This window comes from Myiozetetes cayanensis, unplaced genomic scaffold (assembly GCF_022539395.1).
Source record: "Myiozetetes cayanensis isolate MyiCay16 unplaced genomic scaffold, myiCay2020 scf5-8, whole genome shotgun sequence".
NCBI lineage: Eukaryota > Metazoa > Chordata > Aves > Passeriformes > Tyrannidae > Myiozetetes > Myiozetetes cayanensis.
The window spans coordinates 112,317,725-112,342,844 of record NW_026087742.1 but is presented as its reverse complement, the minus strand read 5'-3'; the positions used below and the strand labels follow the sequence as shown (position 1 = coordinate 112,342,844).

Here is a 25,120-nt window from a genome sequence, read left to right as displayed (position 1 = left end):
GGCAGGAGCAGGATCATCACCTGGATTTCAGAGCCTGTCTTTTTTTTTTGCTGGCTGGAGAAGCAGGTTGCTTTTTGAGATAGAAATCAAAAGGTAGATGCTCAGCAGTGTGAGGCTGATCATTGGATGTCTCAGTGATGTGTGGTCAAATCCTTCAATGCACCAGTGACCTTGTCTGACCCCTCCAGGAGTGGGGCATCACAGGGGGACATCTCAACCCCTGCCTCTACAAGACCAAATGCCCCACGTGCATCTCCCAGTGTGAGTGCTCTGGATGCCTCTTTCTAAATGGCTGCATTTTTGTCATCCTGGCCATCTCCCTCAGGTGTCTGCTGCTTGGCAAGTCATTCAGATAAAACAGGATTAAGGCAGAGCAGGGTATGAAGGGATGGGTCACCAAAGTCATGACTGATGTACAGAAGCAGTGGGGTTGGTGTGGAAGGGCTGTAGCAGTGGGAGAAGCTGTGCCCATGTCAGAATAGCCATGGGGATAGCCTGTGGAATAATCTAAGGGATTAGCCTCCAGGATTATCCAGTTTACAGAGTAGTTTGTGGGATAGGCTGCAAAATAGCCTAGAGGGTAACCTCCAGGACGGCTTGTGGTGTGATTCTGTCATGTGCAGGGTCAGGAGTGGGACTTTGATGGTGCATATGGGTCCCTTCCAGCTCCAAATATTCTATTATTCTGTGGGATCGACTGCAACACAGAACAGGATAGCCCAGCAGGGGCAAAGGATCTCTCCTGGAAGACTTCCAGTGCCAGCTCCAAGCTGGCAGAGGAAGGATGTGAAGCAAAGTCTTGCACTTCCCAAAGGCGTCACCTTGCCGCTGGCTCTGGGGGCTTTAGGAGCTCTGCTGGCTTCAGCCTGAAAGGCCAGCCCGGCTTTGACTCCCAAACGGGCTCTGGGACCCGCTCAGCCCTCCAGCCCTCAGGAATCCCTTTCACACAGGGGCAGAGCACTGTGTGCCTGAGCCTATGGGTCAGGATTGTCTCACTCCAGCTACAACAAGGCCTAGGGCTGGGCAGGGTGGGCAGCACCGACCCCCCTGCCCCACTCCCGACCCTCCCAGCCTGCAGCACAGAGTGAGGTGGCCGGGAAATGTCCTTGCAGCCCCTCCATCAGAAAACACAGCGAGCTAGCGCTGCTCCCAGCCGTGCAGAACGTCGGGCACCTCTCCCGCTGCGAGGGCGGAGGAGCTGCTGCCTCCAAACCTCTCTCCCATCCGTGACCGAGCATCACCCGCCGCTGCCGCCGCTCCGGCTCCCCCAGGCTCTGCAGCACAGCACAGCAGATGGCATTCGGCATCCGCTCCGAGAACACACCGTCGGATGCTTTACTCCCTCCCGCTTCTCGGCTGTGCCTTCTCCCAGGAGATGCTTTTGCCAGGATACTTCACATTCCCTTAAAATAACAAATTCTTTCTCTCCGGGGGTGGCTCGGATGGCGGTGGGCGAGAGCATGGGCTTTACACTTTCTTCACGCTGCTGGAGCTTGCAAGGAAAAAAAAAAAAAAAAGAAAAGCTACTGCTTTTTCTTTCTCTGCTTGTAGTGATGACAGGAGGGATGTGGGAATGGAGCTGCTGGGTTTGGGCTGAGATGGTCCGAACCCCAGCTGCTGCGTGTGTCTGAAAGCACTTCCAGCACAGGGCACTTCCAGGTGGGAGCCTATCACGCCGCATACAGGGTGCGAGCAGCTCACCAGGAGAGGCACTAATTAATAATTATGTTCCTATTTCACCACAAAATCAAATTACGTCTCTCACCACCCTGATGCGGGAGGGTTTTATCCCCCTCCTCAGCCGCCCCCCCGCTCTCCCCCCAGGGATAAATGCCACATGGTCCTGTGCATAGCAGGAGCTGGTCAGTCCCAGGGTCAGAGGCACAGTGCCGATGCCCAGCAGCTCTCAGCCCTAAAGCCAGGAGGGGTTGTTGCTATGGGAATGGAGCGGGGACTCGCAGAGAGCATCTGGAGCCTGTGCCTTTCCCTGTCCGAAGCAGCTGGATTTGGAGGGAAGCAAAACTAAAAGGAGGTGGCAGAGAGAGACAGAGGCACAGCAAAATGCATGCATGTTAGAGGAGGGACCTTCCCAGAATGAGAGTACAGCGGGATACAGAAGAGCGGGGACACCAAACTGCCAGGCAGCGGTGGCTCGGCTTGGTATAGGATAAACCTGATTTTCTGCTCCGCTTGACACTGGAAACAAGTCCGGTGAAAGCCCAACAGTAGCAAGATGGGATCTGCCTCCTCGACTTACCGGCCCAAGTGTATTTATTTGGACATTGATGGAAGAATTCAAAAGGTACTTTTGCTGTTTTTCACGAAGTGGGGTCTCCGGACGGCGGCTGCGGGGCTGTGATCGCTGCACGACCCGTGTCTGTGCCGCGGCTCAGACGCGCGTTTGCATCGAGCGCCGGTGCGGGCTCCAAATCCCTCTTTAAGGGGAAAAGGGAGGAGTGGGGGGGGATCTCGAATGCCTTCTGCTTTGTACACGGATGTTTATTTAAAGGGGAAGGGGAGGCTGGTAGCAGGGGAGGGCTGGGCGCTGCCAGCACTAACTCGCTGCCAGCTCTCGCTGCCGGCGTTGGGATTCCTGGGTTTCGCATCCCCGCTTCCTCTCCCGGAGCCGCGTCGCGACGTGTTTACAAAGTTTTGCCTGCGGCCAGGCTTTCCCCGCAGGCAGTGGGAGCCGGGAAAGCAGCGGTTCCTTTGGAGACTGCCTTCCCGGAGGGTTTTGGCGACGGGCATTCGCCCAGGGCCGCGCCGAAGGGCAGGCGGTGCCCGGCGGTGATGCCATCGCATCGCCGGGGGCTGCGGGGTCCCCGCCGCCTCTGCCGGGTTGTTCCTGAAACGCCGATAAAACGTTAATTAAAACTTTCCCTGCCATTCGCCTGCCTTGTTTGGTTAACCACGGTCCACAGCGCACGGGGAACTGCGGGAGAAAATGTGTTCTGGTTATAAAGCGAGAGCTCTCACGCTGCCGGGCTGACAGCCCACTGCTTTTAAAGAGAAACAAACCGCCGCGTCTGTGCGAGTCTTTTTTCCCTTTTTTTCCTTTTTTTTTTTTTTTATTTATTTTTTTTTTAATTTGGTCAGCAATACTTTGGCCACAAGTCAAGTGCCTTTGCTGTGGCAGAGAGCTGCTGCGAGGCTCCCAGAGCAAGTAAACTCCGACTTTGAAAAAAAAAAAGCAAAGCAAATCTCTCGTCTTCCTGCTCTAAATTTTCGTTTCATCCATCCTCACCCTTAGTTTCTCCTTTAAAACAGAAACAGCAAAGATGCCCTCTCTCTTCCCTCCCCTTTTGCTGTGTGAGTGACCACAGAAGTGAGCTAAATAGCTGATACTCACAGTCCCATCCCACCACGCACGCCTCCGTGTCCTACAGTCACTGCCCTGGAGACCCCTCGCGACCGCCAAAGTCGCGTCCTCAGGAACCAGACCTTGGAGAATCCAAATCTGTGCCGGATTCCCCAGAGAAGGCTGTTCCTCTTCATCTGTCTTCTTCTGCCTCCTCGGGCTCGTCGGTGCCGGCTCTGCTGAGCTGAAGGCACTGATTCTCTTTCGCCAGGGCTTAATGAATTGGTTACCTGACAGCCCCCCCCCCGAAGCAAGGGTTGTATGGAGCTCCCTGGTACCTGTACGGTTCAGTTTCCACAAAATGTTTCCACATTTTGAAAGGGTGGTGAGTGTTGCCACAGATATCAGTAAAGCATATTGTCATCTACACTCTTAAAAAAAAAAAAATGCAGCATTTCTCAAAGCAGCCCCTGGAGAGTACTTTTTGATACTAAAAACACAGAAGAGGCACAGTCACATGAGCAAGCGAATGCAAACTCAGGCGGTATTAAGGGGGTTTAAGCTCGATAAACGTTATCTGTTTCTTTTGTCAGATGTAAAATTCCATCTGTGCAGTGTTTGGAAGGATTCCTGAAGTAAAAGTGCTGTGCAAATGGGGTTCACCCAGCGGTAAGCAGGGCATATCTCAGATTCTCCTGCCTCCTCAGTAACAACATCATTAGAAAGAAGCTGAAGGGGAAAAAAAAAATAAAAAGCAACAGCCCTTAATCTTCCAAGGAATGCAGCATTGGAGGCTTCTAAAGGGAACTCATTAAATCAATGCTAAGCTACTTGTCAACCAGTAAGGGAGGTATGAGCTTCATTATAACAGCACTTGTTGAGTTTGAAAGGGCTCAGCTCCAGCTTGCAACTGGCCTGCTGGGCATCACATCAACGTGCAGTAGGGCTGGGCATCCTACCACGGCGATTATTGTGGCGGCAATTACTCACGCTGTAATCGCAGCCTTGTGCTCCCGCGGCCTCATCCTGAGTTTCCCCCGGCGCGGCCGCGGGGATGTGCTGCTGACTTTGGGAGGAGCTGCTTCACCTCGGCACGGGGGTAAAGGAAGGGACAAACCCGGCTCAGAGAGCCACGCGGTGCCTCCCCCGGGGACCTGAGCGCTGCAGAGGAGCGCTTTGGAAGTGCTCTGCGACGGGAGCGGGGAATTAAGCTAAGTAGGTTTGTGTGCTGGCAGGTCCACAGGGAGCACGGCAGGGAGGGCAGAGGGACGCAGAGATTACGAAAGAAGGGTTTGCTGGCTTTGAAATCCTTCCCAGGAGTTAGGAGTGCCAGGAGGCACCATCAGCAGGGGTTGAGAGCAGGACCACACCAAGGCCAGCACGTCCCAGAGGAAGAGCTGAGGTCAGTGTCTGCAAGGCCAGTGCCATGAACACTCAAGGAGTCCAATAGCCTCCTGTGGGAGGACGGTGGGAAGCTGGGAGGAGAAGGAATTCCGTCCCAGTGCTGCTGTGCATCACTCCTACATCTTGCTGGGGAATCCTGGCCCTTGCCTCCACAATCTCCTCAGCTCCCACCCTCTCCCCTTGTCCCCATCCTTCCTGTGCCCTCAAAGGCTCCTGGTTGTTTGTCACAGTTTGGTAAACTGGCCTTTCAGAGGCATGACCAAAAATGGCCTTCACCAAGGCTGACCACAGGGTTGGGCTGTCCAGGGGACAGAGTTGACTGAACATCTCCCCATGCTAGGGTACCAGGGGCTCTGCACTGGGAGGGACCTGAGGTGGCCCACCCAGCTGACAACACCCATGGTACCCCCACAGGCACCTGGGCTCGAGATCCCCAAAGGGGTGGCTTTGAGCAGCTGGTAGCTGTGTCCTGGTCAAGGGGCAGGGAATGGGGGTCTCCCATGGGAGAAGTGGAACCAAATGTAGTAGGAAGTGGAGGGGATGGCTGCGCCAGGGCCGTGGGAGAGGGAAGATCAAAGACTTGGTGGTGTTACAGCCGCACACCAAACCAGGGCTCTGCACAATCCGGCTTCAAAGAGGTCACTCATTCTCAGGGATGATTGAAAAATGAAATTACAGTGTAATGCATTTCCCATCCAGCACTTACATAAGGGGATGCACACCTGGGGGAAACAAGTGCCGCTCAGTTTGTTTATTTTTAAAGGATCCTCTCTCCCAGGGACGGGCAGCAGTTCATTACCTGCCTGCCTGGACACACATGTGCCCCTGGGGCTGAGCACACAGGGAAACACATCCATGTCCCAGCCCTGCCACAGCCTGGCCTGCTGCCAGGTGAAGGAGAAGGCAGCAGGACAAGGGGAAGCCATGGCTGTATTTCATATAGGATGAGGTGATCTCAGCATGTCACCATGGGCTGGGATTTCTTATGGTTCCTGGAGCGCCACTAGATGGGGTCAAGCATCCAAACCCCCAGCCTCAGTGGAGAGGTGAGGTTTGCTCTGCCAAACTTAGGCTGGATCTGGAGTCTTATTTCCCTTCATAGTGTTGTTATTAACCCTTTGGCTACGTTTTTTAAGAAAAATTCCTATTGATTCTGTTTTGAATTAAAAATCCACCATCAAGAAAACGTTCCCCAGCTCGTGCCCAATCTTTTTTTCCAAGAAGAAACTACAGGGAACATTCTCTCTTGACCTTTGAGATTTAAATGGTAGCAGAGCTGAACCAGCCAGTGGCCTTATTCTCAGCTGGGTGGCTTCCTGGCTCTCCTTTTCAAATGTCACAGGGTAGTGGCTTTGCTTACAGAGTTGCAAGGAGTTCCTCTGAGAAAAATACTTAACTCAAGAGGATTTCTGTTTCCAGTGACTTAATCAACATCATATTTCTAACAAGCATGGAAAATCAGAGGGGTACAGAGCCTGAACTAACCGGAAAAAAAGAAAAGGACCGCCGCCTTTGTCAAGGATTCCATGAAATCACCCTGTGGTATTTTCCACTTCTTCAGAAAGCAAGTGAAGGATTTTGGGGTCATTTTTCTGGTTTACTGAGTCATTCTGGATGTTTAACAGAGAAATATCCTTCTTTTTCTTTCTTGAAGGAATTTATTGAGTTCAGGCTTTCTGGGTGTCTTACTGAACTGAGCCATCCACATCCACTGTTCCTCTTGGAGCACGAGGAACAGAACAAGGCTCAGGCAGCATTTCGGCGCCGTGGCCGTTGCATCGAAACGTCAGCGCGCAGGAATCGTTCCTGTCGTGTGAGCTCTTCTTTTGACTTAGAGCAGCAGCATCTGTGGTATAAATGCCCAGACTCCAGCAAACCCAACTGATTTTCCTGAAGCTCGCCATGCTATTTTTAACATGCCCAACTGGATTCAGATGGAAAACAAAACACAGAAGAAAAATAATGGTGCGGCCGTCCCGTCAAGGCGATTAAATATTTTTGCATCCTGATGACTCTCCCAGCACGTGGACCCCTTGTCTTTTTGTACTGATGATTTGGGGGAACACTCTTTCATCTGCCAACCACCCGAAGGGTGCTCTTGTTCATGGGCAGTCAGGACATGGCCACACCTCTGGGTTCTCCTCTGTCCATCTGGTTCTCACAAGTTTGTCCCATGCAGTGACAAGTTGGTCCCAAGTCCTACTTTAGCACAGTGAGACATAAGTGTTTCGTTTGTGTGATCAAGGCCATGTTCTTGCCTGCTGGAAGGTCTCTGTGGGTGTGGGAGGCTACAAGGTAGCACAGACTGAGTCTGGCCACTGGTCTTGGCTGACCTTGGCTTTCTGGTTTTAGCTGGCCCTGGTGAATTCAAGGGGTCTGCTAGATGTTCTTGTTGTAAAAGAGCAGGAAATGAACAGCAGGCTCCTAAAACTCCAACACGTTACAGCACATAAACATTTTAAGGAGTAAAAATGGCTCAAAACTCTTTTAAAATAGTGAAAGATAATGTCATACCTGGGGCTTCTCTCTCCCCTGCTTCTCCTTCTCCTCCCTCCCCAGAGGGGGAATTTGGGGGAACAAAACGTAATCCCAGCACAGCTCCATAATTCCAGGGTAGCTCCATAGTTCTTCCATACCCATCACCCAGAAAGGCTTGTTTACTTCTGTTTATCTCTCTGAAGTCACGCTCAGTCTAACATATTTATTACAGTTTGTGTTCACACTGGTCAAGACAAAGGGTAAATTTAACACTTTACTTGTAGGTTACTCTACCCATGAGTTTGTACAAGCCAACCATAGCAACTTATGCTCCTCATATACAACTCTTCTGGCTCAGTACAAACAAGACAAAACCTTTCTGTTTCTCTCACCTTTCTCATGAACTTATTTCTACAGCTGAAATTTGGCCCGTGGCTGGTCTCTCTCTATACCTGCTTTTCCTTACTCTGTAAACAAGCACTACCCTTCTAACAGTCCTACCTTATCAAGCACTTTGCAGTGTCAGACTTTAATTATGAGAGTAGTTTTGAAACGAACAGCCTAGCCCCACTCACATTTAGTGAGAACATGTGGTGCTAAAGAGTCCTTATTATCCAGTTTACAAAACATTTCAAGCCTAATGCATTCATGTGCTGCAGGGTTAATTGCACTTAGTATTCCATTAGCAGCAAATGTGTGCCCTTTTTATGTTAAGGAAAGAACAGACTATAGACATTTGTGTTATTTGTCAAATGTTTAAATACTTTTATGGAATATTTTTATTTCTGCTGCGGAAAATAAGAAACTTTCAGCTCCGCCCCTCACCACCAGCCTTGCTGGTTGCTGGTTATATTCTACCATTAGTTATTAGTTCTGAATATTAGGAATATGACCCTTAGTATAGTCAGGAGGTTGCACAAGTCTCTGTTAAATGTTGCCTCCCTTCTTCTATGAGCCCCAATGACTCCAAAAAGTAATGAGATCCTTCACTGCTCGTAGTGAAAGAGCAAACCTCTGCCATGCTGTCCCTTTCAATGGGCGTCCAAAACTGTCCTGGGGTCACATATATATGAGCTTATTGTAGACAATTTTCCTTTCCTAGAAAGAGAAGAGCCTCTTTTCCCATATCTCTCTGTTCAGGGATGTTACAGGGAAGGGAAGTGTGACTTACCACATGCCTCGGGATCCTGGTACGTCAGCTCTGTCTGGCAGCTCCTGTTTCTTATTTTAAAGTGATGTATATAATTAGGAAACTGACTGGATTCACCCCAGCTATGCATCAGCCAAAGCCATCTCAAAGTTGGTGTTGACTGCTCCAAACTAGTCACGCAGGGTCCCCTCTAATCCCTGGGGAGGCCGGTGGTGTCCCCAGGGGATGATACATCCTATCTTAAAAGTGGGTTTTGGAGACATGTGGGCTAATTTACCGTTTGGAAATCATCCTCTTTCTCTGCTGGCAAGAAAGAGAGTCCAGCAGAGAGACACACACGAGCTACTGCACTTGTAGACGGTTAAAGTTACGTCACACGAATCCCACCCGAGCGCCCCACTTGGGTGTCGTGCTGGAATGAGCGCTGTGGAGCCGTGTCCCTGCCCAAAGGTAAGCGTGAATCAGCAGGATTACAGAGCTCCATCTGTTGAGAGAGCAGAACATCTACCACGGTTTCTCATCCTCTGGCAGAGGCGGTGCCTGAGGCGCCTGCGGGACTTTCCATTTTTGCTCACGCTCCCAGCTGAGGGCTCTCATGTTTTCTCCCCCACACATGTACATGCACACATGCATCGGTTTTCTGGTCTTCTCTTGGAGAAGCTGCCACTGCATCAAACAGATGGTGGTTCTGGCAAACTATTTTTAATACCGCCCAACATTCGAAGCTCGGATAAATGAGTGGTTTTCTGAGTATCAGCTGTTAATTAGTGCAAGAAATAGAAGAGAGACAGATAATTTGGCTGTAGTTGGGCTCATGTTATGTTTGCATCTGAATTCAAAGAATGAGGAACCTGGAAGATGTTTAAATATGGGAGTTTAGGTAAGGCTTCTGTTGGATGTTGGGGACTACAACTGATAGGTCATTTGTCGATATTTTTGGGGGAAGACCTTTTTGCTTAGAGGTCTAGAAGTATGAATTCCTTCCAGTGATTCTTACAGGGTGGTATCTGAAACTTCTGGATCCTGCTTCACTTTGATATGGAGAACAAAGACCACTGGAGAGACAGGGAAAAATCACAATGAAAAATTTCACATCAGCCTTTCGCCTTCGCAGTTCATAAACCCTCCCTGAAAGCTGCTCTGACAGAACCAGCAGCAATTTTCGCAGTCCATGTAAGATACATAACTTTTTTCTTTACCAGAATCTTTCCTGACACGCTATCCCCCAATCTCATTAGTGAAAGATTATAATTTAGATGGTTTCAGCCCTGCAGTTTCAGCCCTGACTCTGAACATTGCTCATTGAGCTGAATTGAAGACATCCCCAAGTGCTCAGGTCTTGAACACAGCAGGCTGAGACCAGCAAAAATAACTAGAACTGGAAACTGAGGGCACTATGGCTTCAAAAATGTTTCTGCATTATTTATTTAGGAATTTTACTGGGGTAAAAAAAAAAAAATCAAACAGGAGTTAAATTCTTGGAACAAAACCCAATTACTGACAAGAGATCAGAACAGGATAACATTGAGGACAGGGTTTGCTGTTTACAGAGAGGATTAGCTGTTCTGAGGATCAAATATAGAACAGAAATTGGATTTGTAAGCTGTGTTTTTACCCATCCTATCTGAAAGCAAAATACAATGTGATTAGTTGTAAACTGCCGATCATGTACACAGTGGTCCCTTAGTAATAACTCCATCACAGTCCTTAATCTGAACTGCCTCTTTGAGTGGGAAAGCCAGCCAGAGTACCAAGGCTCTTAATCCCTACTCTTCCTGAGAGGGGTTTTTAATCCTCCTAGAGCAGAGGTGGACACTACAGATTAAGAGAAAATGGCTCCTTATTTCAGAAGAAAATGTTTCAAAAAATGCAGAGCTGTCTCCAGGAAGGAAACCAGTCCCACAGAAGTGAGCTCCAGGCCAGGAACCAGGCATCCCCATCGAGCCACGCTATCCTACTTTGCAGTCACTGCATGCTTCATCAAAATATTATTTCCACTCCAAAAAGCCTCAGTTATTATTCATTCTGCTTTCCCCCCATTTGCGTCACGTTACGTTCCCAGGCAGACAGACAGCATTCCCCACTTAAATCAAATGGCTGATCCTCGGTCTTGATGGGGACTTACTGAAATAAACAAGTGAAACATTCAGAGAGGACTGGTTTTCCTGCTGTTTTTTTTCTACACATGGTAGAACCATAGGATGGTTTGGGTTGGAAGGGTCCTTTAAAAGTTCAACCCTCTGCCGTGATCAGGGGCGTCTCCAACTAGATCAGGTTCCTCAGAGTCCCACCCCAGCCTGGCCTTGAATGTTTTCAGGGATGGGGCATCCAACCATCTCAGGAGTTTTGCTAACAGCAACAAGGAGAGAAATATGGTATCATGGCAACTCTCAAACAGGGGAAACAAACTGTTTGCAGATGCTGCATCGCTTTTGAGGAATACATCCTTTTCCTCCTGGCACAAATCCAAGGGAAATGCAATTAACAGGGTTTATATGTGGCTGATTTTCTTCATGGCATTTAGTCATCAATCTGCAGGCTGAAGCAGAGGCCTCTGTTTCCCTTTCCCAGGCGATGTAACACTGCTGTCACTCTGCTTAGACATGATTTTGGCTCTGCCTCTGCTTTCAGAAATGACACTGGCAACTGAGTGTCTCATGTTGACTGGTCTTGCAACAGACTCTCGTACCACCAGGCAATATTGTCTGTGTCCACTCTTTTTCCTAGGAGGTGACTCAGGAGGTTCATCCCTGGCTTTTTTGGGCTGGGCTGACCGGCACTTTTTGGATGGGTATTATGAGGAAACCTGGAATTTCCTTATAGGAAACCCTATGCATGCATGATCTTAACTCACTGCCACAGCTGTAGAAAATGCCGTGGTCTCCTGTCTTTGGCCTCTGTTACACTCCATAGCAAGGCCTCAGTCCTGTCCTAAGCAGGGATCCCTTCCAGCACCAGGCACTAATGCAGGGAATGAGACACATTTCAGCAGTGGCTTCTTGCCCAGCATAGGAGCAGGGTCCTGAGCAAGACCATGACTGTGGGTCAGAGACAGCTGACACAGATCTGAAAGGAGATGAAGTTCCTCCATGCCAACTGTGGGTCTGGATCAGACCCACAAACAGAAACCTGTCATCACAGAGACCCAGGCTGAACAGGAACAGCTTTAGGACGCCTACCAGAGCAAGGACATCTTCACAGGACTGGGTGTGATGCTCTCCTCAGCAGCTTGTGCCACCGGGGCTGCCTGTCCTCAAAGCTGCAGGTCAGCCATCTGCAGGTCACGGGAGGAACCACGTGTCCCCGATGGCTGGAACGTGGCCAAGTGTCCCTGTGTTGCCTTCATGTTGCTGATGTCCCTGCAATGATAATGGACTCCAGGCAGACAGGATTCCTATACTGTGCTGGAGCAGTCAATAGTACACGGTACTGCCCTCCCATCTCTTTGAAATGCATCCCAATTGTATTCCATCAGCACAACTGGCATCGACTTTGTTGGGAACACGAACTTGTGGACGATAACAGGGACAATTGCATATTGCTGGGAAACATCTGAGGCTGGCTGCTGTGTTTTGGAACAGAAGGGAGACGGTCAGAAAAGCTCAGCGGGCTGCAGTAGAAGAAAACTTTAAATAGCATGTGCTTTGCTTTTTGATTAAAAAAACAGACAGCTGAGGACAACCATCCTGAGATGGGTATCAAAGGGTGGTGGGTGATTCACAAATCCACTTGTAGCAAACTTCAGTGTGGAAAGATGAAAATCATGAACAGAGGTAGCTCGTGATCTGGTATCAGTCTTTGTTCTGCTTCCCACTCTTTCACTACTACATGGAGTAAAAGGAAACGTCAAAATTCATCCTCATCCTGAAAGCTCCTACTGCTTTCTATGCATCAGGTCAGGCCAGCTTTCTTGCCTTTAATGTTTTATCTTCTCTTGTCTGTCCTGGTCAATAATAATTGATTTCCAGGATAAGGAACCTCAATACCTGAAAATGCACTCCTGCCACATCACAAGCCTTTACCTTCTGTTCAGCTGCAATTAACATCATCTGCTCAGTTACTGCATGTACCAGTTGTTGTTCTCTCCAATATTCTGTCAGCCAGTTTTAGCAGCCATCAGTCTGGCAGGATGATGTGTTCTGCCAGAGCTGGATTTCAGCCCTATCTGAACTCGACTGGCAATGTTTTATTGCTTTGATTGCTGCTGTAGTTTAATCACCAAGGGTCAATCACTGGCTGACACAGACTTTTAAAACACACCCATTTCCCGAGCAGCAGTTGCTATCTACCTCAGCAATCAAGTGCCTTCATGTCTGATAGAGGTTCTGCCTGGAGTAACCTCATCCGGGTCAGAAAACAGGGAAGGTGGGTGTGAGCGTACGGATGGGTCACGGCAACCTCTGGAACTGACCTCTGTCATCCTCTTCTCTACCACAAAACCCCTGGTGCTTCACTCAGGAGTAGGAGGGCTCCTCACACCAGTGAAAACTGAGGGCTGAAGCTTTGCTGAAGTGTCATTGCATTTCCAGGACTAACCAGCCTGGCCGAATCCTGTCCCAGGTCTCCTGGTGCTTCAGGCTTGTGATACCCCAAGCTCTGAGCAGGCATTAGCAGCCCCTCACTGGCAGAGCATCCTGTGGGCTCTCCCATGGCTTTCCCATTGCCAGTGGCAGAGGTTTGGTCCTCACCGTGTGACCCCTCCAGGTCAGGGATTTCCCCTGGTGTCCGAAAGGCACCTCAGAGAAGGCACATTCCTACAATTCAGGAATTAAAGCACTCGAAGGCCAAGGCTGCTGGAGCGAGGCTGCAGGCTCAATTACCTCCTGGCACCTACACCTTTTGGGAGAGTCTTTAATTAGATGATGACATGTTATTTTTCCAGCATGATCCTCGCCTCACTGAATTTACAGGGCCTGCTCGATCCAGGGAGAGCAGCCCCAGCCCCCACTGCAGGCAGCCCCCCTTCCTGCAGCCCCTGCCTCCTCCCAGCAGTCATCCCAGGTGACACATTCCTCATTTTCTGGGTCACCAGCCTCGAGGCTGATCTGTGGGCATGCATATCCCTCGTATCTGTGTTGATTGGCAGCAGAAACCATGAGAATATGGGATGCTACAAGTGGTTGCAGGGGGTGGAAAATTGCATTTCCAGCAAGGCACTTACAAGGATAGTAGACTTTTGACGTTGATCTCTCCCTGTGCCTCAGATCTCATCTGCAAAATACCACAGTCTTGCTCCTCCTGAGTTTTACCATTAGGCCTCCACAGGTCCCTTTGAGCTGCTGCATCCTGAACACTGAACAGTTCCTGACCCCTGAACTGTGTCACTGATGTGAAACTGCCCCTCTCCACACCACTGCTGCCCCACTGCAAGCCCCTGCAGCCATCCCAGTAACACCAGCAGCCCCAGACCAACCATCCCCAGTGCTCTCTGCTGTTCCTGGCTCTGGAAAGGTGAGCTGGACCCAGCTGCTGTGAGGCACTTGATTTCCACATCGGGTTCAAAGCCTCCACCACAGTCACCCACACAGTGAGTTTTCTCTGAGAGAAGAGACCCAACACTGGTAGAAGCATTAAAACTCAATCCTATATTCTTATGCCTGCAGTTTCTTTTTATTCCACCCACGCTTGCTTTTTCCACTGGTGGTACTTTCTGATGGCTACTTTTCCCCCAGTACTTCCACTAAGAACAAGACTTTTGGTTTAGAGCACTGAAAGGTTTGATAGGGCAATGTGTACCCACAGGGGACACAAGAGTTTGGAGTGAAAGCAACCTCAGGGACCTCGGTCAGTGGAGCTCAGTTATCCTATAACCACGTATTTATTGGAACGGGAGGCTCCTCGTGCAGAGTGCTGCTGTTGAATTCCTGAGAGTTTTCTTTCAGAGACAGCAGAATGCTGTCTCTGAATCCAAAGAGAAATCAAATTAGGACTCCTGGGTTCCATTTCTGGCCTGCCACTTAGCCATGGTAAGGTACTGGGCAAGTCATTTAACATAAATAACCTGCAGATTACAGAGGTGAAACATTGCACGTGGGTGCAGTGAGGCTGATGAAAAGCACTACAGTGGTATTATTAAGGTGCTTTCTGCACCCCAGCTGCAGAAGAGATTCTCAGACAGGGAGGAAACATCACCCAGATGTCCTGGTGGACGCAGGAATCTTGGGAAAAAATGTTAGCATTGGAATGGGTCACTGAAGGCCGTGTCGCAATGGGATCAGGGGGATGTTGCACTCCTTAGATGCACTGCTCAGTCTTCTCTGTACAGGGGCTGCCTGTGAAGGCTGGGGGGGATGAAGAAGTGTTTGTGGGATGGGAAGGTAAGAGTGGCAAATTCTGTAATTCCAGGTCTGAGCTCTGACCTAGCAGCAGGAACAATAAAACCCGACAGTCGTCAGGAAATCTGGCACAGGCTGGGGGGAAAAACCCTCTGCTCAGTTTACAGCTAGCATATACTGGTAGCAGTGCTCTTTTCTAACATGCAAGGACTCCCCCAAATCAAGGCTGTTTTGTTCCTAAATCTGGGTTCTTACATCCTAAAATTTACAGTTGTTATCGCCCCGCAGCAGTACTGCGTTATCAGACACCTTTTTTGCTCTCAGTTCACTGTTCATTATTCATTCAGTAGCTCATTATTGCTCTACTTCTGAACAGCAATTAGGCCTCCAGGGCTTTCTTGCTTTATCGAAATAGACACAGGTATTAAAACAGGAGCAGAGAAATATTCCAGCTCACGAGTCAGATAATCAGATAATTGAAATCACAGAACGTGCCTTAAAATTAGCCAAGTTCACGCCTGAATAAAGCTCGTATCTCACTGGGAACTAATCGTCCTTTCTCTTCATCTTCCTTTTTCCCCCTGCTGCTGTCCCGTTTGGAAGGTGATCTTTAGTAAATACTGCAATTCCAAAGACATCATGGACCTCTGCTGCATTGCAACAGGGTTACCGAGGTAGGTCTGACTTCTCATTTGTGACATTCATTTCACTTCTGTCTCTTTACTACTGGGAACAATTTAGAGATAGGTTCCAAATGATTTATTTAGCTGCTATTCAGGCTCCTCTCTCCTTCCAGTCTACTGAAAGAAGAAACTGGGACAATCCAGAAAAGTGTGGAAGCTCTGGCAGGGCTTTGAGCCACTTCAGTGCTGGCTGTGCTTGAGGAACAGAGTGGAACAGAGTAGAACAGGGGAGATGTAATCTAAAATAATAAAGCCAGGTGCAGAAGCTCAGCCCTAAGTACACAGAGGCTGTGAAAATCTCTGCCAGTAATACCTCAGCACTACGTTTTTGCCCATATTGAGTGAAATGCAGCCATATGTTTAGAACCTGTCTTTCTGGGCAAAATCTGGGGCCAATGAGAATCATTGCCACTAGGTGATAAGCTTTCTATTTAGATGTAGTGCAATCTAATCACAGGTATGGGATAATCAAAGGCAAAGTACCCCAGCAGAACCATTTTATTGAATATAAATATCCCCATATCCATTGCCCAGGGCAAGTATTTCCTAATTTATGTGGTCCTGCAAAGTCCGTGTATCCCCCCCTCCTGCTGTAATTTCCTCTAGGGTTTGCTTCTCTTACATTCAAGCTAGAGAGCAGCATCCAGCTGAAACTTGGTGTTGAGAGGGATCCAGGATCAGGTGTGGTCGTGTGTCAGTGGGAGAGGCTGGTGTGTGGCGGAGGGTGGCACAGTGTAGCACCCATCCCCTTCTTCACCACCTGTCCAGGGCAGTGGAGCAGGGGAGGGAAGCCCCATAGTCACCTCTAGAATCATGGGTTTATTGCATGACTCCATCTCTGAGGATTTAAAGATAAAATTGTCTGTATTGACTCAGAATTTGCATAAGTTGCTGGACAGAATTAATGCCCTTTGCTGATTATTCTGACTATTTCCTCCCATTTGACATTAGAGAGGTTAATAACTCTCATTTGCCTATCATGTCAAATATTTCCACTCCATCACCCAGGAATCTTTGTTTAGCTGTTTTAGTTATTCATGATCAGGGTGTTCACTGCATATTTGGCATTTTATTTTCACTAGAAGGTTTCCAAAGGACTGTGGGTTTTCAATCAGGCTCCTGGAGCCAAAGTAAACCTGCAAGGTTTACATCTGAGCCTACGAGATCACACTTAGCACAGTATTAAAAAAAAACAACAATCAAGACCCCATACTCAACAAGACATTTGTTTTGTTTGTTTTGGCAAAAGAGTAACTAAATAACTTGAAGACGTTCATAGCACCAATAGTCATTTGTATAATGTGAGTCAATACATAGTTGCTGAGTCAATGTATCAGAAAACTCAGCTTTTTCACAGAAATTATTAGTCAGTGAGTCGACAGAATAAATGAGTTAGCAGGGAAGCAAAGTCTGCTCTGAGATCAAAGATGATCACGCTTTACATTTTACCAGAAACATGTCTGGTAACTGTAGTGGTTGAAGCATCAAGCCTGCCCTGTCCTGTGCTTTGGCCCTTTCTGCACTGAGGTAACACGGGTCCCAGACAGTTCCAGGCCAGGGAGAGGATTTCAGCCAGCAATTCGAGGTCAAACAATCCTCTTTGGGACGTGCTTTTCAGGAACACGACCATCTCCCTTTTGACGGCGGACAACTGCATGGTGTCCATCGATCCGACAATGCCTGCAAACACAGAGAGGTAAATCCTGCTTCCATCTGCTCTACAAAACCAGGGACAAGCCCAAGGGAAAAGGGGTGGTCACCTGCAGTTGCCTTTTGTGTGCAGTGGGAGGTGAGCAACTCCCTGGAGGGAGGGGGATGACAGTAAGAAATGCGTGCTGGCCTCTAGCACTAATGCCTGCTGGTTTTGAAGAGTTTTACTTGTTTTTAAAGTAGGAGTATTTGAGGCCAAAATACTCCTTTCAAGTAATTAATGCCGAACATCTGTTGCCATCCCTCCCTGTTTGCTGTCAAGGCTCTGAGCTCCTTTGTTCCCTCACTCCTTATTGCTCTGCTAGGGCACAACCAGGAGGTTACTTGGACAGCGAAGCCCAAGCCTTTGATGAGTTTAGGTCTCTCCCATGCTGGCTTTGGCCCTTCCCAGCTCCAGATCCCTTTCTCTTTTTTTCCTCTTTGGTTTCCTGTTGCTTGTGCAGCCCAGCACTTTCAGTTTCACCCTGACTGCTGGCAGTTACTCCTTCATTCCTTGTTTCATTATTGTTTGTCACTGCCATTACCCTCACTGATACCGTGTGGTGGAGCCCCAGCAGCTGGGAGGGAGCTGAATTTGCAGGACAGTGTGAGAACACAGAGCAAAAAGATGATCCCCACCACTGGGGCTCCCTTCTGAGCTGCCAAATTTCCTCACCAAATCAGCCCATAAGCTGTCAAGGCTTGCCAAAGAGGAGGCACTTTTGCCGTGTCCGCTGCATGGCCGTACAGCACAAGAAAGATCTCTCTGCCTCTAGCAAATCAGAGAAAGTGGCCGAAATACAAACTGCATTTTGAGTGTTGCTAACATCAACCCTCTTTGACCCTTCCAGGTCTCCTTACAAAGTGATACCTGTTGCCACCGAGCAGCTCACAGGTAAAACGACCCTTTTGTACTTCATTTACTAACGCTGAATTTGTGAACATTTGTGCGTGGAAATTACGTGGCTATGATGGAAGAAAGAAAGGTGACGGTGTTGTGGTTGTGGCTGCAGCAGAATAAAGGTTGTTTGATCACAGTGTTTTGGAGGGAAGCTTAAAAAATGCCCCTAGATTTCAAAGAATTTGAGGGTGAGGTGAATGGCTGACTTTCCCCATGCCTAGCCCTGGTCTGACTCATCACTCCTGATGCCCTTGGAAAAGTCTTGCATGGAGCAGTGGGGGTTTTTTTAGGCAACACAGACAATATGTGAAAGCCTGTCCTGCAGTGTTTTGTGAAACTTGTTCGTCTCTCATCAAAGCTCTGCTGGAAAGCTGAGCACAACCTTTGAGCCCCACGTTATTTCCAAATGGGTGAGGAGAGAACATAATTTCTGCAGTGGGCACGGTAGCTCTAAGTGTGATAAATATTTAAATACACCTGACAAGATTAAAGAACGCCTGGGTGAAAGAACACATCTGGAACACATTCCTCAGCCACAGCACTGTTGTACTCCACAGGCAGGACTGAAATGGTGCTTTTGCCATTCCTCCTTGCCCGCCAGTGTCATGCTCAGGGCTGTAGCTCTCAGACACTGGAGCAGGACATTTGCTTGGGGCAATTCCTGTCAAGCATCTGGCTCGTGGTTTTGCTCCTCTGTGCAGCTGCAGCATCTTCTGCCACTCACATCAATGCAGCCTGAGCAGGAGCCTGAGCCTGTGCACTGTGGAGCTACAGGGAATAGCTGCTGAGGCAGGGACTGCAGGAGAGTAGGAGATGTCAGCTGAGGACACTGTTTGGAGCAGTAAAATGGGAAGATAGGAGAGACAGAGGGCAAGAGGTTAAGATTATCTTGGAAACACAGCGTGCACAGAAAGGACAAGAGTGAGACAGAAAGCCTGGGGCTGGAAAAAGTAGTCTGCAGGAACGGGTGAGTCTGCTGGGACAGGAGTGATGCAGTCCTGCTGGTCCCACCTCATCATCCTCCTTACGGTAATTGCAAGTCCCAGCTCTTCTTCTTGCTTAGGCTCCTGTATTATGTAAGGAAATGTCTCACAGCGCTGCCTTCTTTTGGATGGGGAGGCACAGGGAACCAACGGCACTCCATGAGGCATCCACTGTGGCAGAAACATCTGTAGGGAAACGGGCACAGCAAGGCAGTGTAGGAGGATGTGGGGGAGACAGGGAGGCAACAGCAGGGAGCCTGTGCACGCAGAGAACAAAGGCAAATGGAGAGCAGGAAGAACAAAGAGGCTGTGAAAGAGGGAAGAGCTTAACCAGAGTAAGATTTGTGACAAGCCATGTACAGGTCCCATGTCAGTGATTGCCGCCCTTGCCAGAAGGAGGTAGTCAAAGCCAAGGGACACACGTGGCTGCCAAGGGAAAAGAAGCTGTCTCCTCAACTGTTTCCTTGTTGTGACAAACTCTGCTGGAACAGCATCACTCCTCTGGTCCAGGAGTGCAGCTGTTTGCATTATCAGATCAGAAAAGGTGGGGTGGGCCACGTGTTCCCTCTGTGCCAGCTGGTGTGGGTAACCAGTAGCCATTTGCCCCAAGACAAAGACTAGCAAATGGGGCCAGCATGGCTCTACCAGGGAATGCTACTGTGTTATACCAGTTGGGATAGATTTCTAGAAAATCTACTTTTTTTTTTTTTTTTTTTTCCCCAAACACGAAGCTAACCGTATATTTTTATAAGGCCGTGTGTAACTTTTCTCACTCTCCCAAGGCCCTCATTCTTCATCCCCAGCTGACAGCACATGGCTCTGCTTTGTGCAGAACATAGCTCACTGTGTCAGAAAGATCTCTCTTCCCTCCCTGCATTTTATAAAACAGGGATTTCCAAAGATCTAAGCTGAAAAGGGCAAGAAAAATTCTGGACACAGGTTGCCAAAGCATAAGACAGAGTCTGCTGTGGAAAGGGGACGAAAGTTGAACTGAGTGTGATGGAACTAATGTTCCTTGGTATCTGTTTCTCTTTCACATGGGTTGTCATTAATCTTAAGCATTCCTGACATTTTGCTGAGAGTAGGAAGAATAAACAGAGTGGGAAATTGTTCCTCTTCATTAAAAAAAAAAAAAACCCAGCTCTGTTCTAGTCTTCACTTCTTAAACAACTCTGCCTGTGTGATTCTGCTTCCCAAAGCAACTCATCCAAATACATGCCGAAAAGGGGGTCACCCCAATTTTCACGGCGGTGGGAGGCAATGCACCTCTTTTCATCAGTCTCCCAGGCAGCTGGAGAAGAACGACACACACTTCAGCAGAACAAAGACTGTAAAAGGTGGGACTGGAAAATATGATCTTTTGGGAGGAAAATATAAGCAGTGGCTTTCATCCAGCAGAGGAGATATCCACCGGAGTCCTGCTAAGAAACCATTCTTCATTTCCTGGCCACAGTCATGGGAGACGGTTGGAAACAAGAAAATTATGATTCCAGTGAGGGTTGGATGCAGCGGCGATTGCTGCATCAGGGGTCAGCTGTCTGCAAGGCAAAGGCAAAGGCTGAGCTGCTCTGAGCCTGTGGGACTGTTGCATCATGTGTTGTCCCTCCTCCTGTGGCCCTGGACCAGAAGGCACATGGCTTGTCCAAGCAGAGCATCAAACCCCTGGTGCCAAACCCTTCCTTCTCTCTGGGGTGTTAAAACTCCCAAGCCCGTTGAGCTGGCATCTTCTCCCTCCCGACGAGCAGAAGGGCTCTGGTCTGTGTCCTCGTGGTGGAACTGGCTCAAAACTCACAACCAAATGGCTGTGTTGTCACTCTAATTAGCAGGGTTCAGGCACTCTGCAGTATTGACGGAGATGACAATTAAATGAACAAATCCTACTAGCAGCACGCTCTTGAGAAATAAAATTGGAGTCTGTCATGGGTTCTGATAGCGCAGAGAAAGGAGCTATTGTGGCAGATCAAGGGAGTCCGATCCACTGCAGTCCTAAACGGGCAGGAAAACCTGCACAGGGACTTTCCTACTGCTCCAAAGTTTGGGCAACAAAGCACTCGGGTGGCTGACCAAGTCATTAAAGACCTCACCAGGGATGTGACCTGAAAGAGCGCAAGATGTGCTGAGTTGTCCCAAGTTCTCTCTGCACCTCTGTCTCCGGCTCGTTCTGGTGGATCCTTCAACACAAATATCCCCTCATCCCTGGGGAAATGGGTGAGCAAACCCAAGAGAGCAGTGCCTGACAAGTCAGCACATGGGGAGAGCTCCCCCCTGCCCCTCCATGCTCAGCAGCCCAGTGACAGGATCCTGGCCATGCATTGGAGCCACTTTGCCAGGCTGAGGCCGTAGGCAGAGCCTTCACCTCCCACTTCACCTACTGCTCAGTTATTTGCCTTTTCAGCTTGCATGCTCTCTAGGACAGAGGGTCTCTCCCCAGGAATATTGGCTTGCAGTGGGAGAAACAGCACAACCGAGACGTGTGTAGCTGCCTGCTAGAGGGCCCACGTCTGAACTGTTGTTAACCCTGCCTTGCCCACCCCACTGAGCCCACCAATGACTGCACCAGAGATCTGCAGGGAATGCTTTCCCTCCCCAAATGATTAAATACACAAGATGTTGTGCAGATCGCTGCTGGTGAAGAGACAGAAGCTTGTCACTGTGTCTAAACCTTCTTATTCTGGAACATCTCTGTTCTCCTTTTGGAGGTTTATTCACGCCTGCAGCTCAGGCAAGACTAAAGAGAGACTGTGAGAGCAAAATCCTCCTCCTGTCTGCTACTCCTTGCATGCATCCCCCTCATGGATGCGTGCATTGGGATGGGGCCAGCTGCTTCAGGATTACTCACCTGATTGGGAACTTGGGTGCAGCAACCCAAATTAACCCGAGCTGCCAAGTGAATTCGGTGCTCCGTGTGATTCATGGATGTGGGCTTGAAGCCCACACCCCTTCCTGGGGCTTTTGTCCACCTGAAGTTTTTTTTTTAATTACCCTGATTGCCCAGATCCAAACAAACCACGGAAAGCGAAATTCAGACAGAAGCCCGAGCCAGAGGCAGAATCGTTTCTGAGAAATGTGTCAGGCATTCACCAGCCTGGTGCTGGCAGGGAAAGGGAGATGCCCATGTCCTCCCAGCCTTGCTTGGCCACAGCAGAAAAGATGGAGGGAAACCAGGCCATCCCCACAACCCCATGCAATCCCTGCTGGCAGCCTGGATGGCAAGGGGTGATGGGGAGGACGGAGGTGGCTCCCTGGCCTTGATCCCAGCTGGTAAGAGGGTAGAGGAAGAGCCACTGCTGAGCAGGGTGGTGCAAAGCAGAGGGCACTTGGCAGTGGGTAATAAACCATCTGTGTCAGTGCAGGGTAACCTGAGCTGCCTCAGTGTGTCCCTGGTCCCTGCCCTGGCAGGGAAGGTGTGTGCTCTCTGCCAGCCCTCCGATCCAGCCACAGCAGGAGTCACAGGAAAAAATGCTCCTGCCATATTCCCCCGCACCTGCTTTCTTCCCAGACCTGCTGGAGACAAGGCAAAATGGCTCATTCTTCCGTGATGTCCCAGCCAAGCTCCCTGCTGAGCTTGGCAGCGGCCAACGGGCAAGGAGCCCAAGTCCCTGTGCCCCAAAGCGAGCACGGGAATGAGCCTCGGGAAGCCCGGGGAAGCCTGAGCTGGCCATCCCCTGCCCAGAATTACACCATTGCAGCATCTTCTGGAGGGGGGCTTTCTGATTTTCTTCTCTCAGCTGTAAAACAATCCTGTGTGTCGTGCAGAAATCTGGACTGATGAGCACCTGCGTTTGCAAAGGTTGCACGGTCACGGCAATGCTCTTGTGGGGGGGTGGTGAGGTGAGAAGAGAGTTGCTGTTGGGTTTTGGGGCGCTGCAGCAGGAAACCCTGAGCAAGGTGCCCAAGCTGCATGCAATAAGGTTTCCCTTCCACAGAGGGAATCACAGCAAAAGAAATGAAGAAGCTGAGGGAAAAGGTACCTGTGTGCACCTGGGGTATCAGCCCTGCCCAGAGGTATATAGGAAAAAAAGAAGACAGAGGGTAATAAAGGGAGTAAAAGCACACCTAACCCTCCTGCTCTACAAAGGAGGGGACAAGCAAGACTACATGGTCTTGGAACAATGTCTCATTTCCTTCAAAAACAGGGGTTACCAGAGGACTTCCCCTCAGAAAGGAACAGGGCAGAGAAATGGATCTTTGTCTCTTTAAGATGAGACGAACTGCCACTCTTAGTCATATATCTTTACTGCACCCTAGGGTTATAAAAACATACATCTTCGTTTTGAAAGTCTTTTATTACGTCCATAAACATCAGATTGCAGCTGACTGTTCCCTGGATGAGAATTTCCTAGTACTCCAAGTGAGTTTTGACAGGGGGAGGGAGTGAAAGTAAGATTGTTGGGGTTTTTTTTACTGGAACTGTGCTCGTAGGGAACTTGTCAGTCTCTGGCACGCTACAGCCACTGTCAGAGGGCTGAGCAGCATCGGAGTGAGAGGACACGGGTTTCTCTGCTTATTTTCACTGTCTGACTCGGGTGCCATCCCAGGTGCAGCACTCGGTAAGTTTTTCTCCTGCCTTAAATGGGACATGGCATTTGCTTTGTTTCAGCGCTTGGGTTTTGTGGGAAAACTGAAAAATGGGTCCCTGTGAAGAGAACTAATCTCTTCCTTTGCTCTGCTAGCCACTCCACTGGGAGCTGGATCATAGCAAAAAAAAAAAAAAAAAAGAAGAGGGAATTAGATCTGAGACTTGCAGAGCACAGATTGCTTGCTCCAGTTTAGAGGCACAGGGGTAACAGCCAAATTGTTTTGACCAGCAGTATGAATGCTCTTGACAAGTGTTTCTGACATCTCTAATACCTGAGGAATTGCAAATCCTTTCAACAGGTACAAGAGCTATTATTTAGAAATACATTGTAAATGCTGGGCTGTATTTCTGTCTGATGTGTTTTGCCTGGGTGATTGCACTCATGAGGCATCGTGTTCCCTCAGGGAAGGGCATGAAGTAGCTGCAGAAATGCCATCAGGGTATTTCTACGTGGGGTATAAATGGGTGTTCTGTGATCTGTGAGCTGTATGTGAGTGCATTCAACTAAGAGTACAGCCCCAGTACAGGAACAGGAACGACTGCAGCCCAGTGCAGTTTGCCTTAGCTGGTGGGGGAAGGAGGGAGCAGTCTCAAAACAGCAGCTCACAGTCCAGCAAAGGCGCTTTATACTTCCCCCTGTCTGTGTGAACACAGTGTGGACACACTGGAAGATGGGAAAACATCGCTATCTTACTTCTTCCTTCCTGAAGTGTACTGTCCCTCGAAATCTAGGGTCCTGTTTTAAGGGCTCGCTTGATTTTCCCTATGTTAGTGATTGCAGTGCTGTGATTGTCTTGGGAAGAGGCTGGGGCTTCACCTGAGCCGGCTGAAGAGCCTGAGAGCTGGATTTGGGAGTGGGAGGTGGGGAGCTGCCGGCACAAGCATTCCCGGTGTGGCCACTGCTGCAGTAGCTCAGGAAGCAGTGAGACCCTGACAGGATCCCTGTGGCAGCTCTGTCCCAGTTACGTTCTCAAGGGAAAGGCGCTGGGAAGATTGTACCCTGCTGCGTCCATCCCACAAACCAGGAAGGGTGGACCTCCCTCTTAAAGGGCAGTCACTTTGTCATCTCACGCTTGCCTGAAGTTTATGCACAGCAGCACGATCCTTACGAATTTGCGCCAAAATAACGTCCCAGTGTAAAACCAGAAGGCAATCTGGATATTTTTTTTTGCGTTCATGAGCTGTAGCCTTGTTAATGGGTGCTCTGTCACAGTGTGCTGGTGGTGTAGGGGCAGTAATTGTGAGCCAGACCTTTCAAACACGGACGGCGATTCCGGGTGTCCCACCCAGGAAATGTGAAAGGTGTCTACTGTCCAAAGAGTGTTGCCTTAAAGAAAACCAGCTCTCAGGGACCCAAAAATTAAACTTCTGAGAAACCCTGACTGTAGTCTCCAGGCAGAGGAAGGCAGGTGAGACGGGGAGTCATTCCCAAACCCTGTCACTGTTCAAAGGACCAGAGCAATTTTTTGGCTAAATGCTTCACCATCGGGGCTGGAAGTCTGGGGACATCACATTGCAGGGGAGCTGAGGGCATCTTTTCTCCTCTGTTTTTCTCTTATGTCTACCTCTGATTTTTTTTTTTCAGAGAAAGAAGAATTGTTCCAGAATTTATTGGGACAGATTGCAGAGCAGTTCTCGAGGTAAGAAGTTGAACATCATTATTAATTTAAAATGCTATTT

General features: G+C 49.1%; 1 protein-coding gene across 7 annotated transcripts in view; it reads left to right on the top strand.

Annotated features, from left to right (window-relative positions):
* The first annotated feature begins 1,247 nt into the window (after positions 1 to 1,247).
* Positions 1,248 to 25,120, top strand: part of PDE9A (phosphodiesterase 9A) — a 50,491-nt gene continuing 26,618 nt past the window's right edge. For 2 of the 7 annotated variants that reach the window (XM_050331884.1, XM_050331881.1), the window contains exons 1-2: positions 23,220 to 23,411; positions 25,026 to 25,080. Coding sequence is in view for 2 of the 7 variants with exons in the window: in XM_050331879.1 (XP_050187836.1) it covers positions 2,234 to 2,302; positions 15,209 to 15,279; positions 16,907 to 16,984; positions 17,829 to 17,872; positions 25,026 to 25,080 (317 nt within the window). In the remaining 5 variants the exon portion in view is untranslated. The other 5 variants (XM_050331879.1, XM_050331880.1, XM_050331883.1 and 2 more) reach the window with 5 other exon arrangements.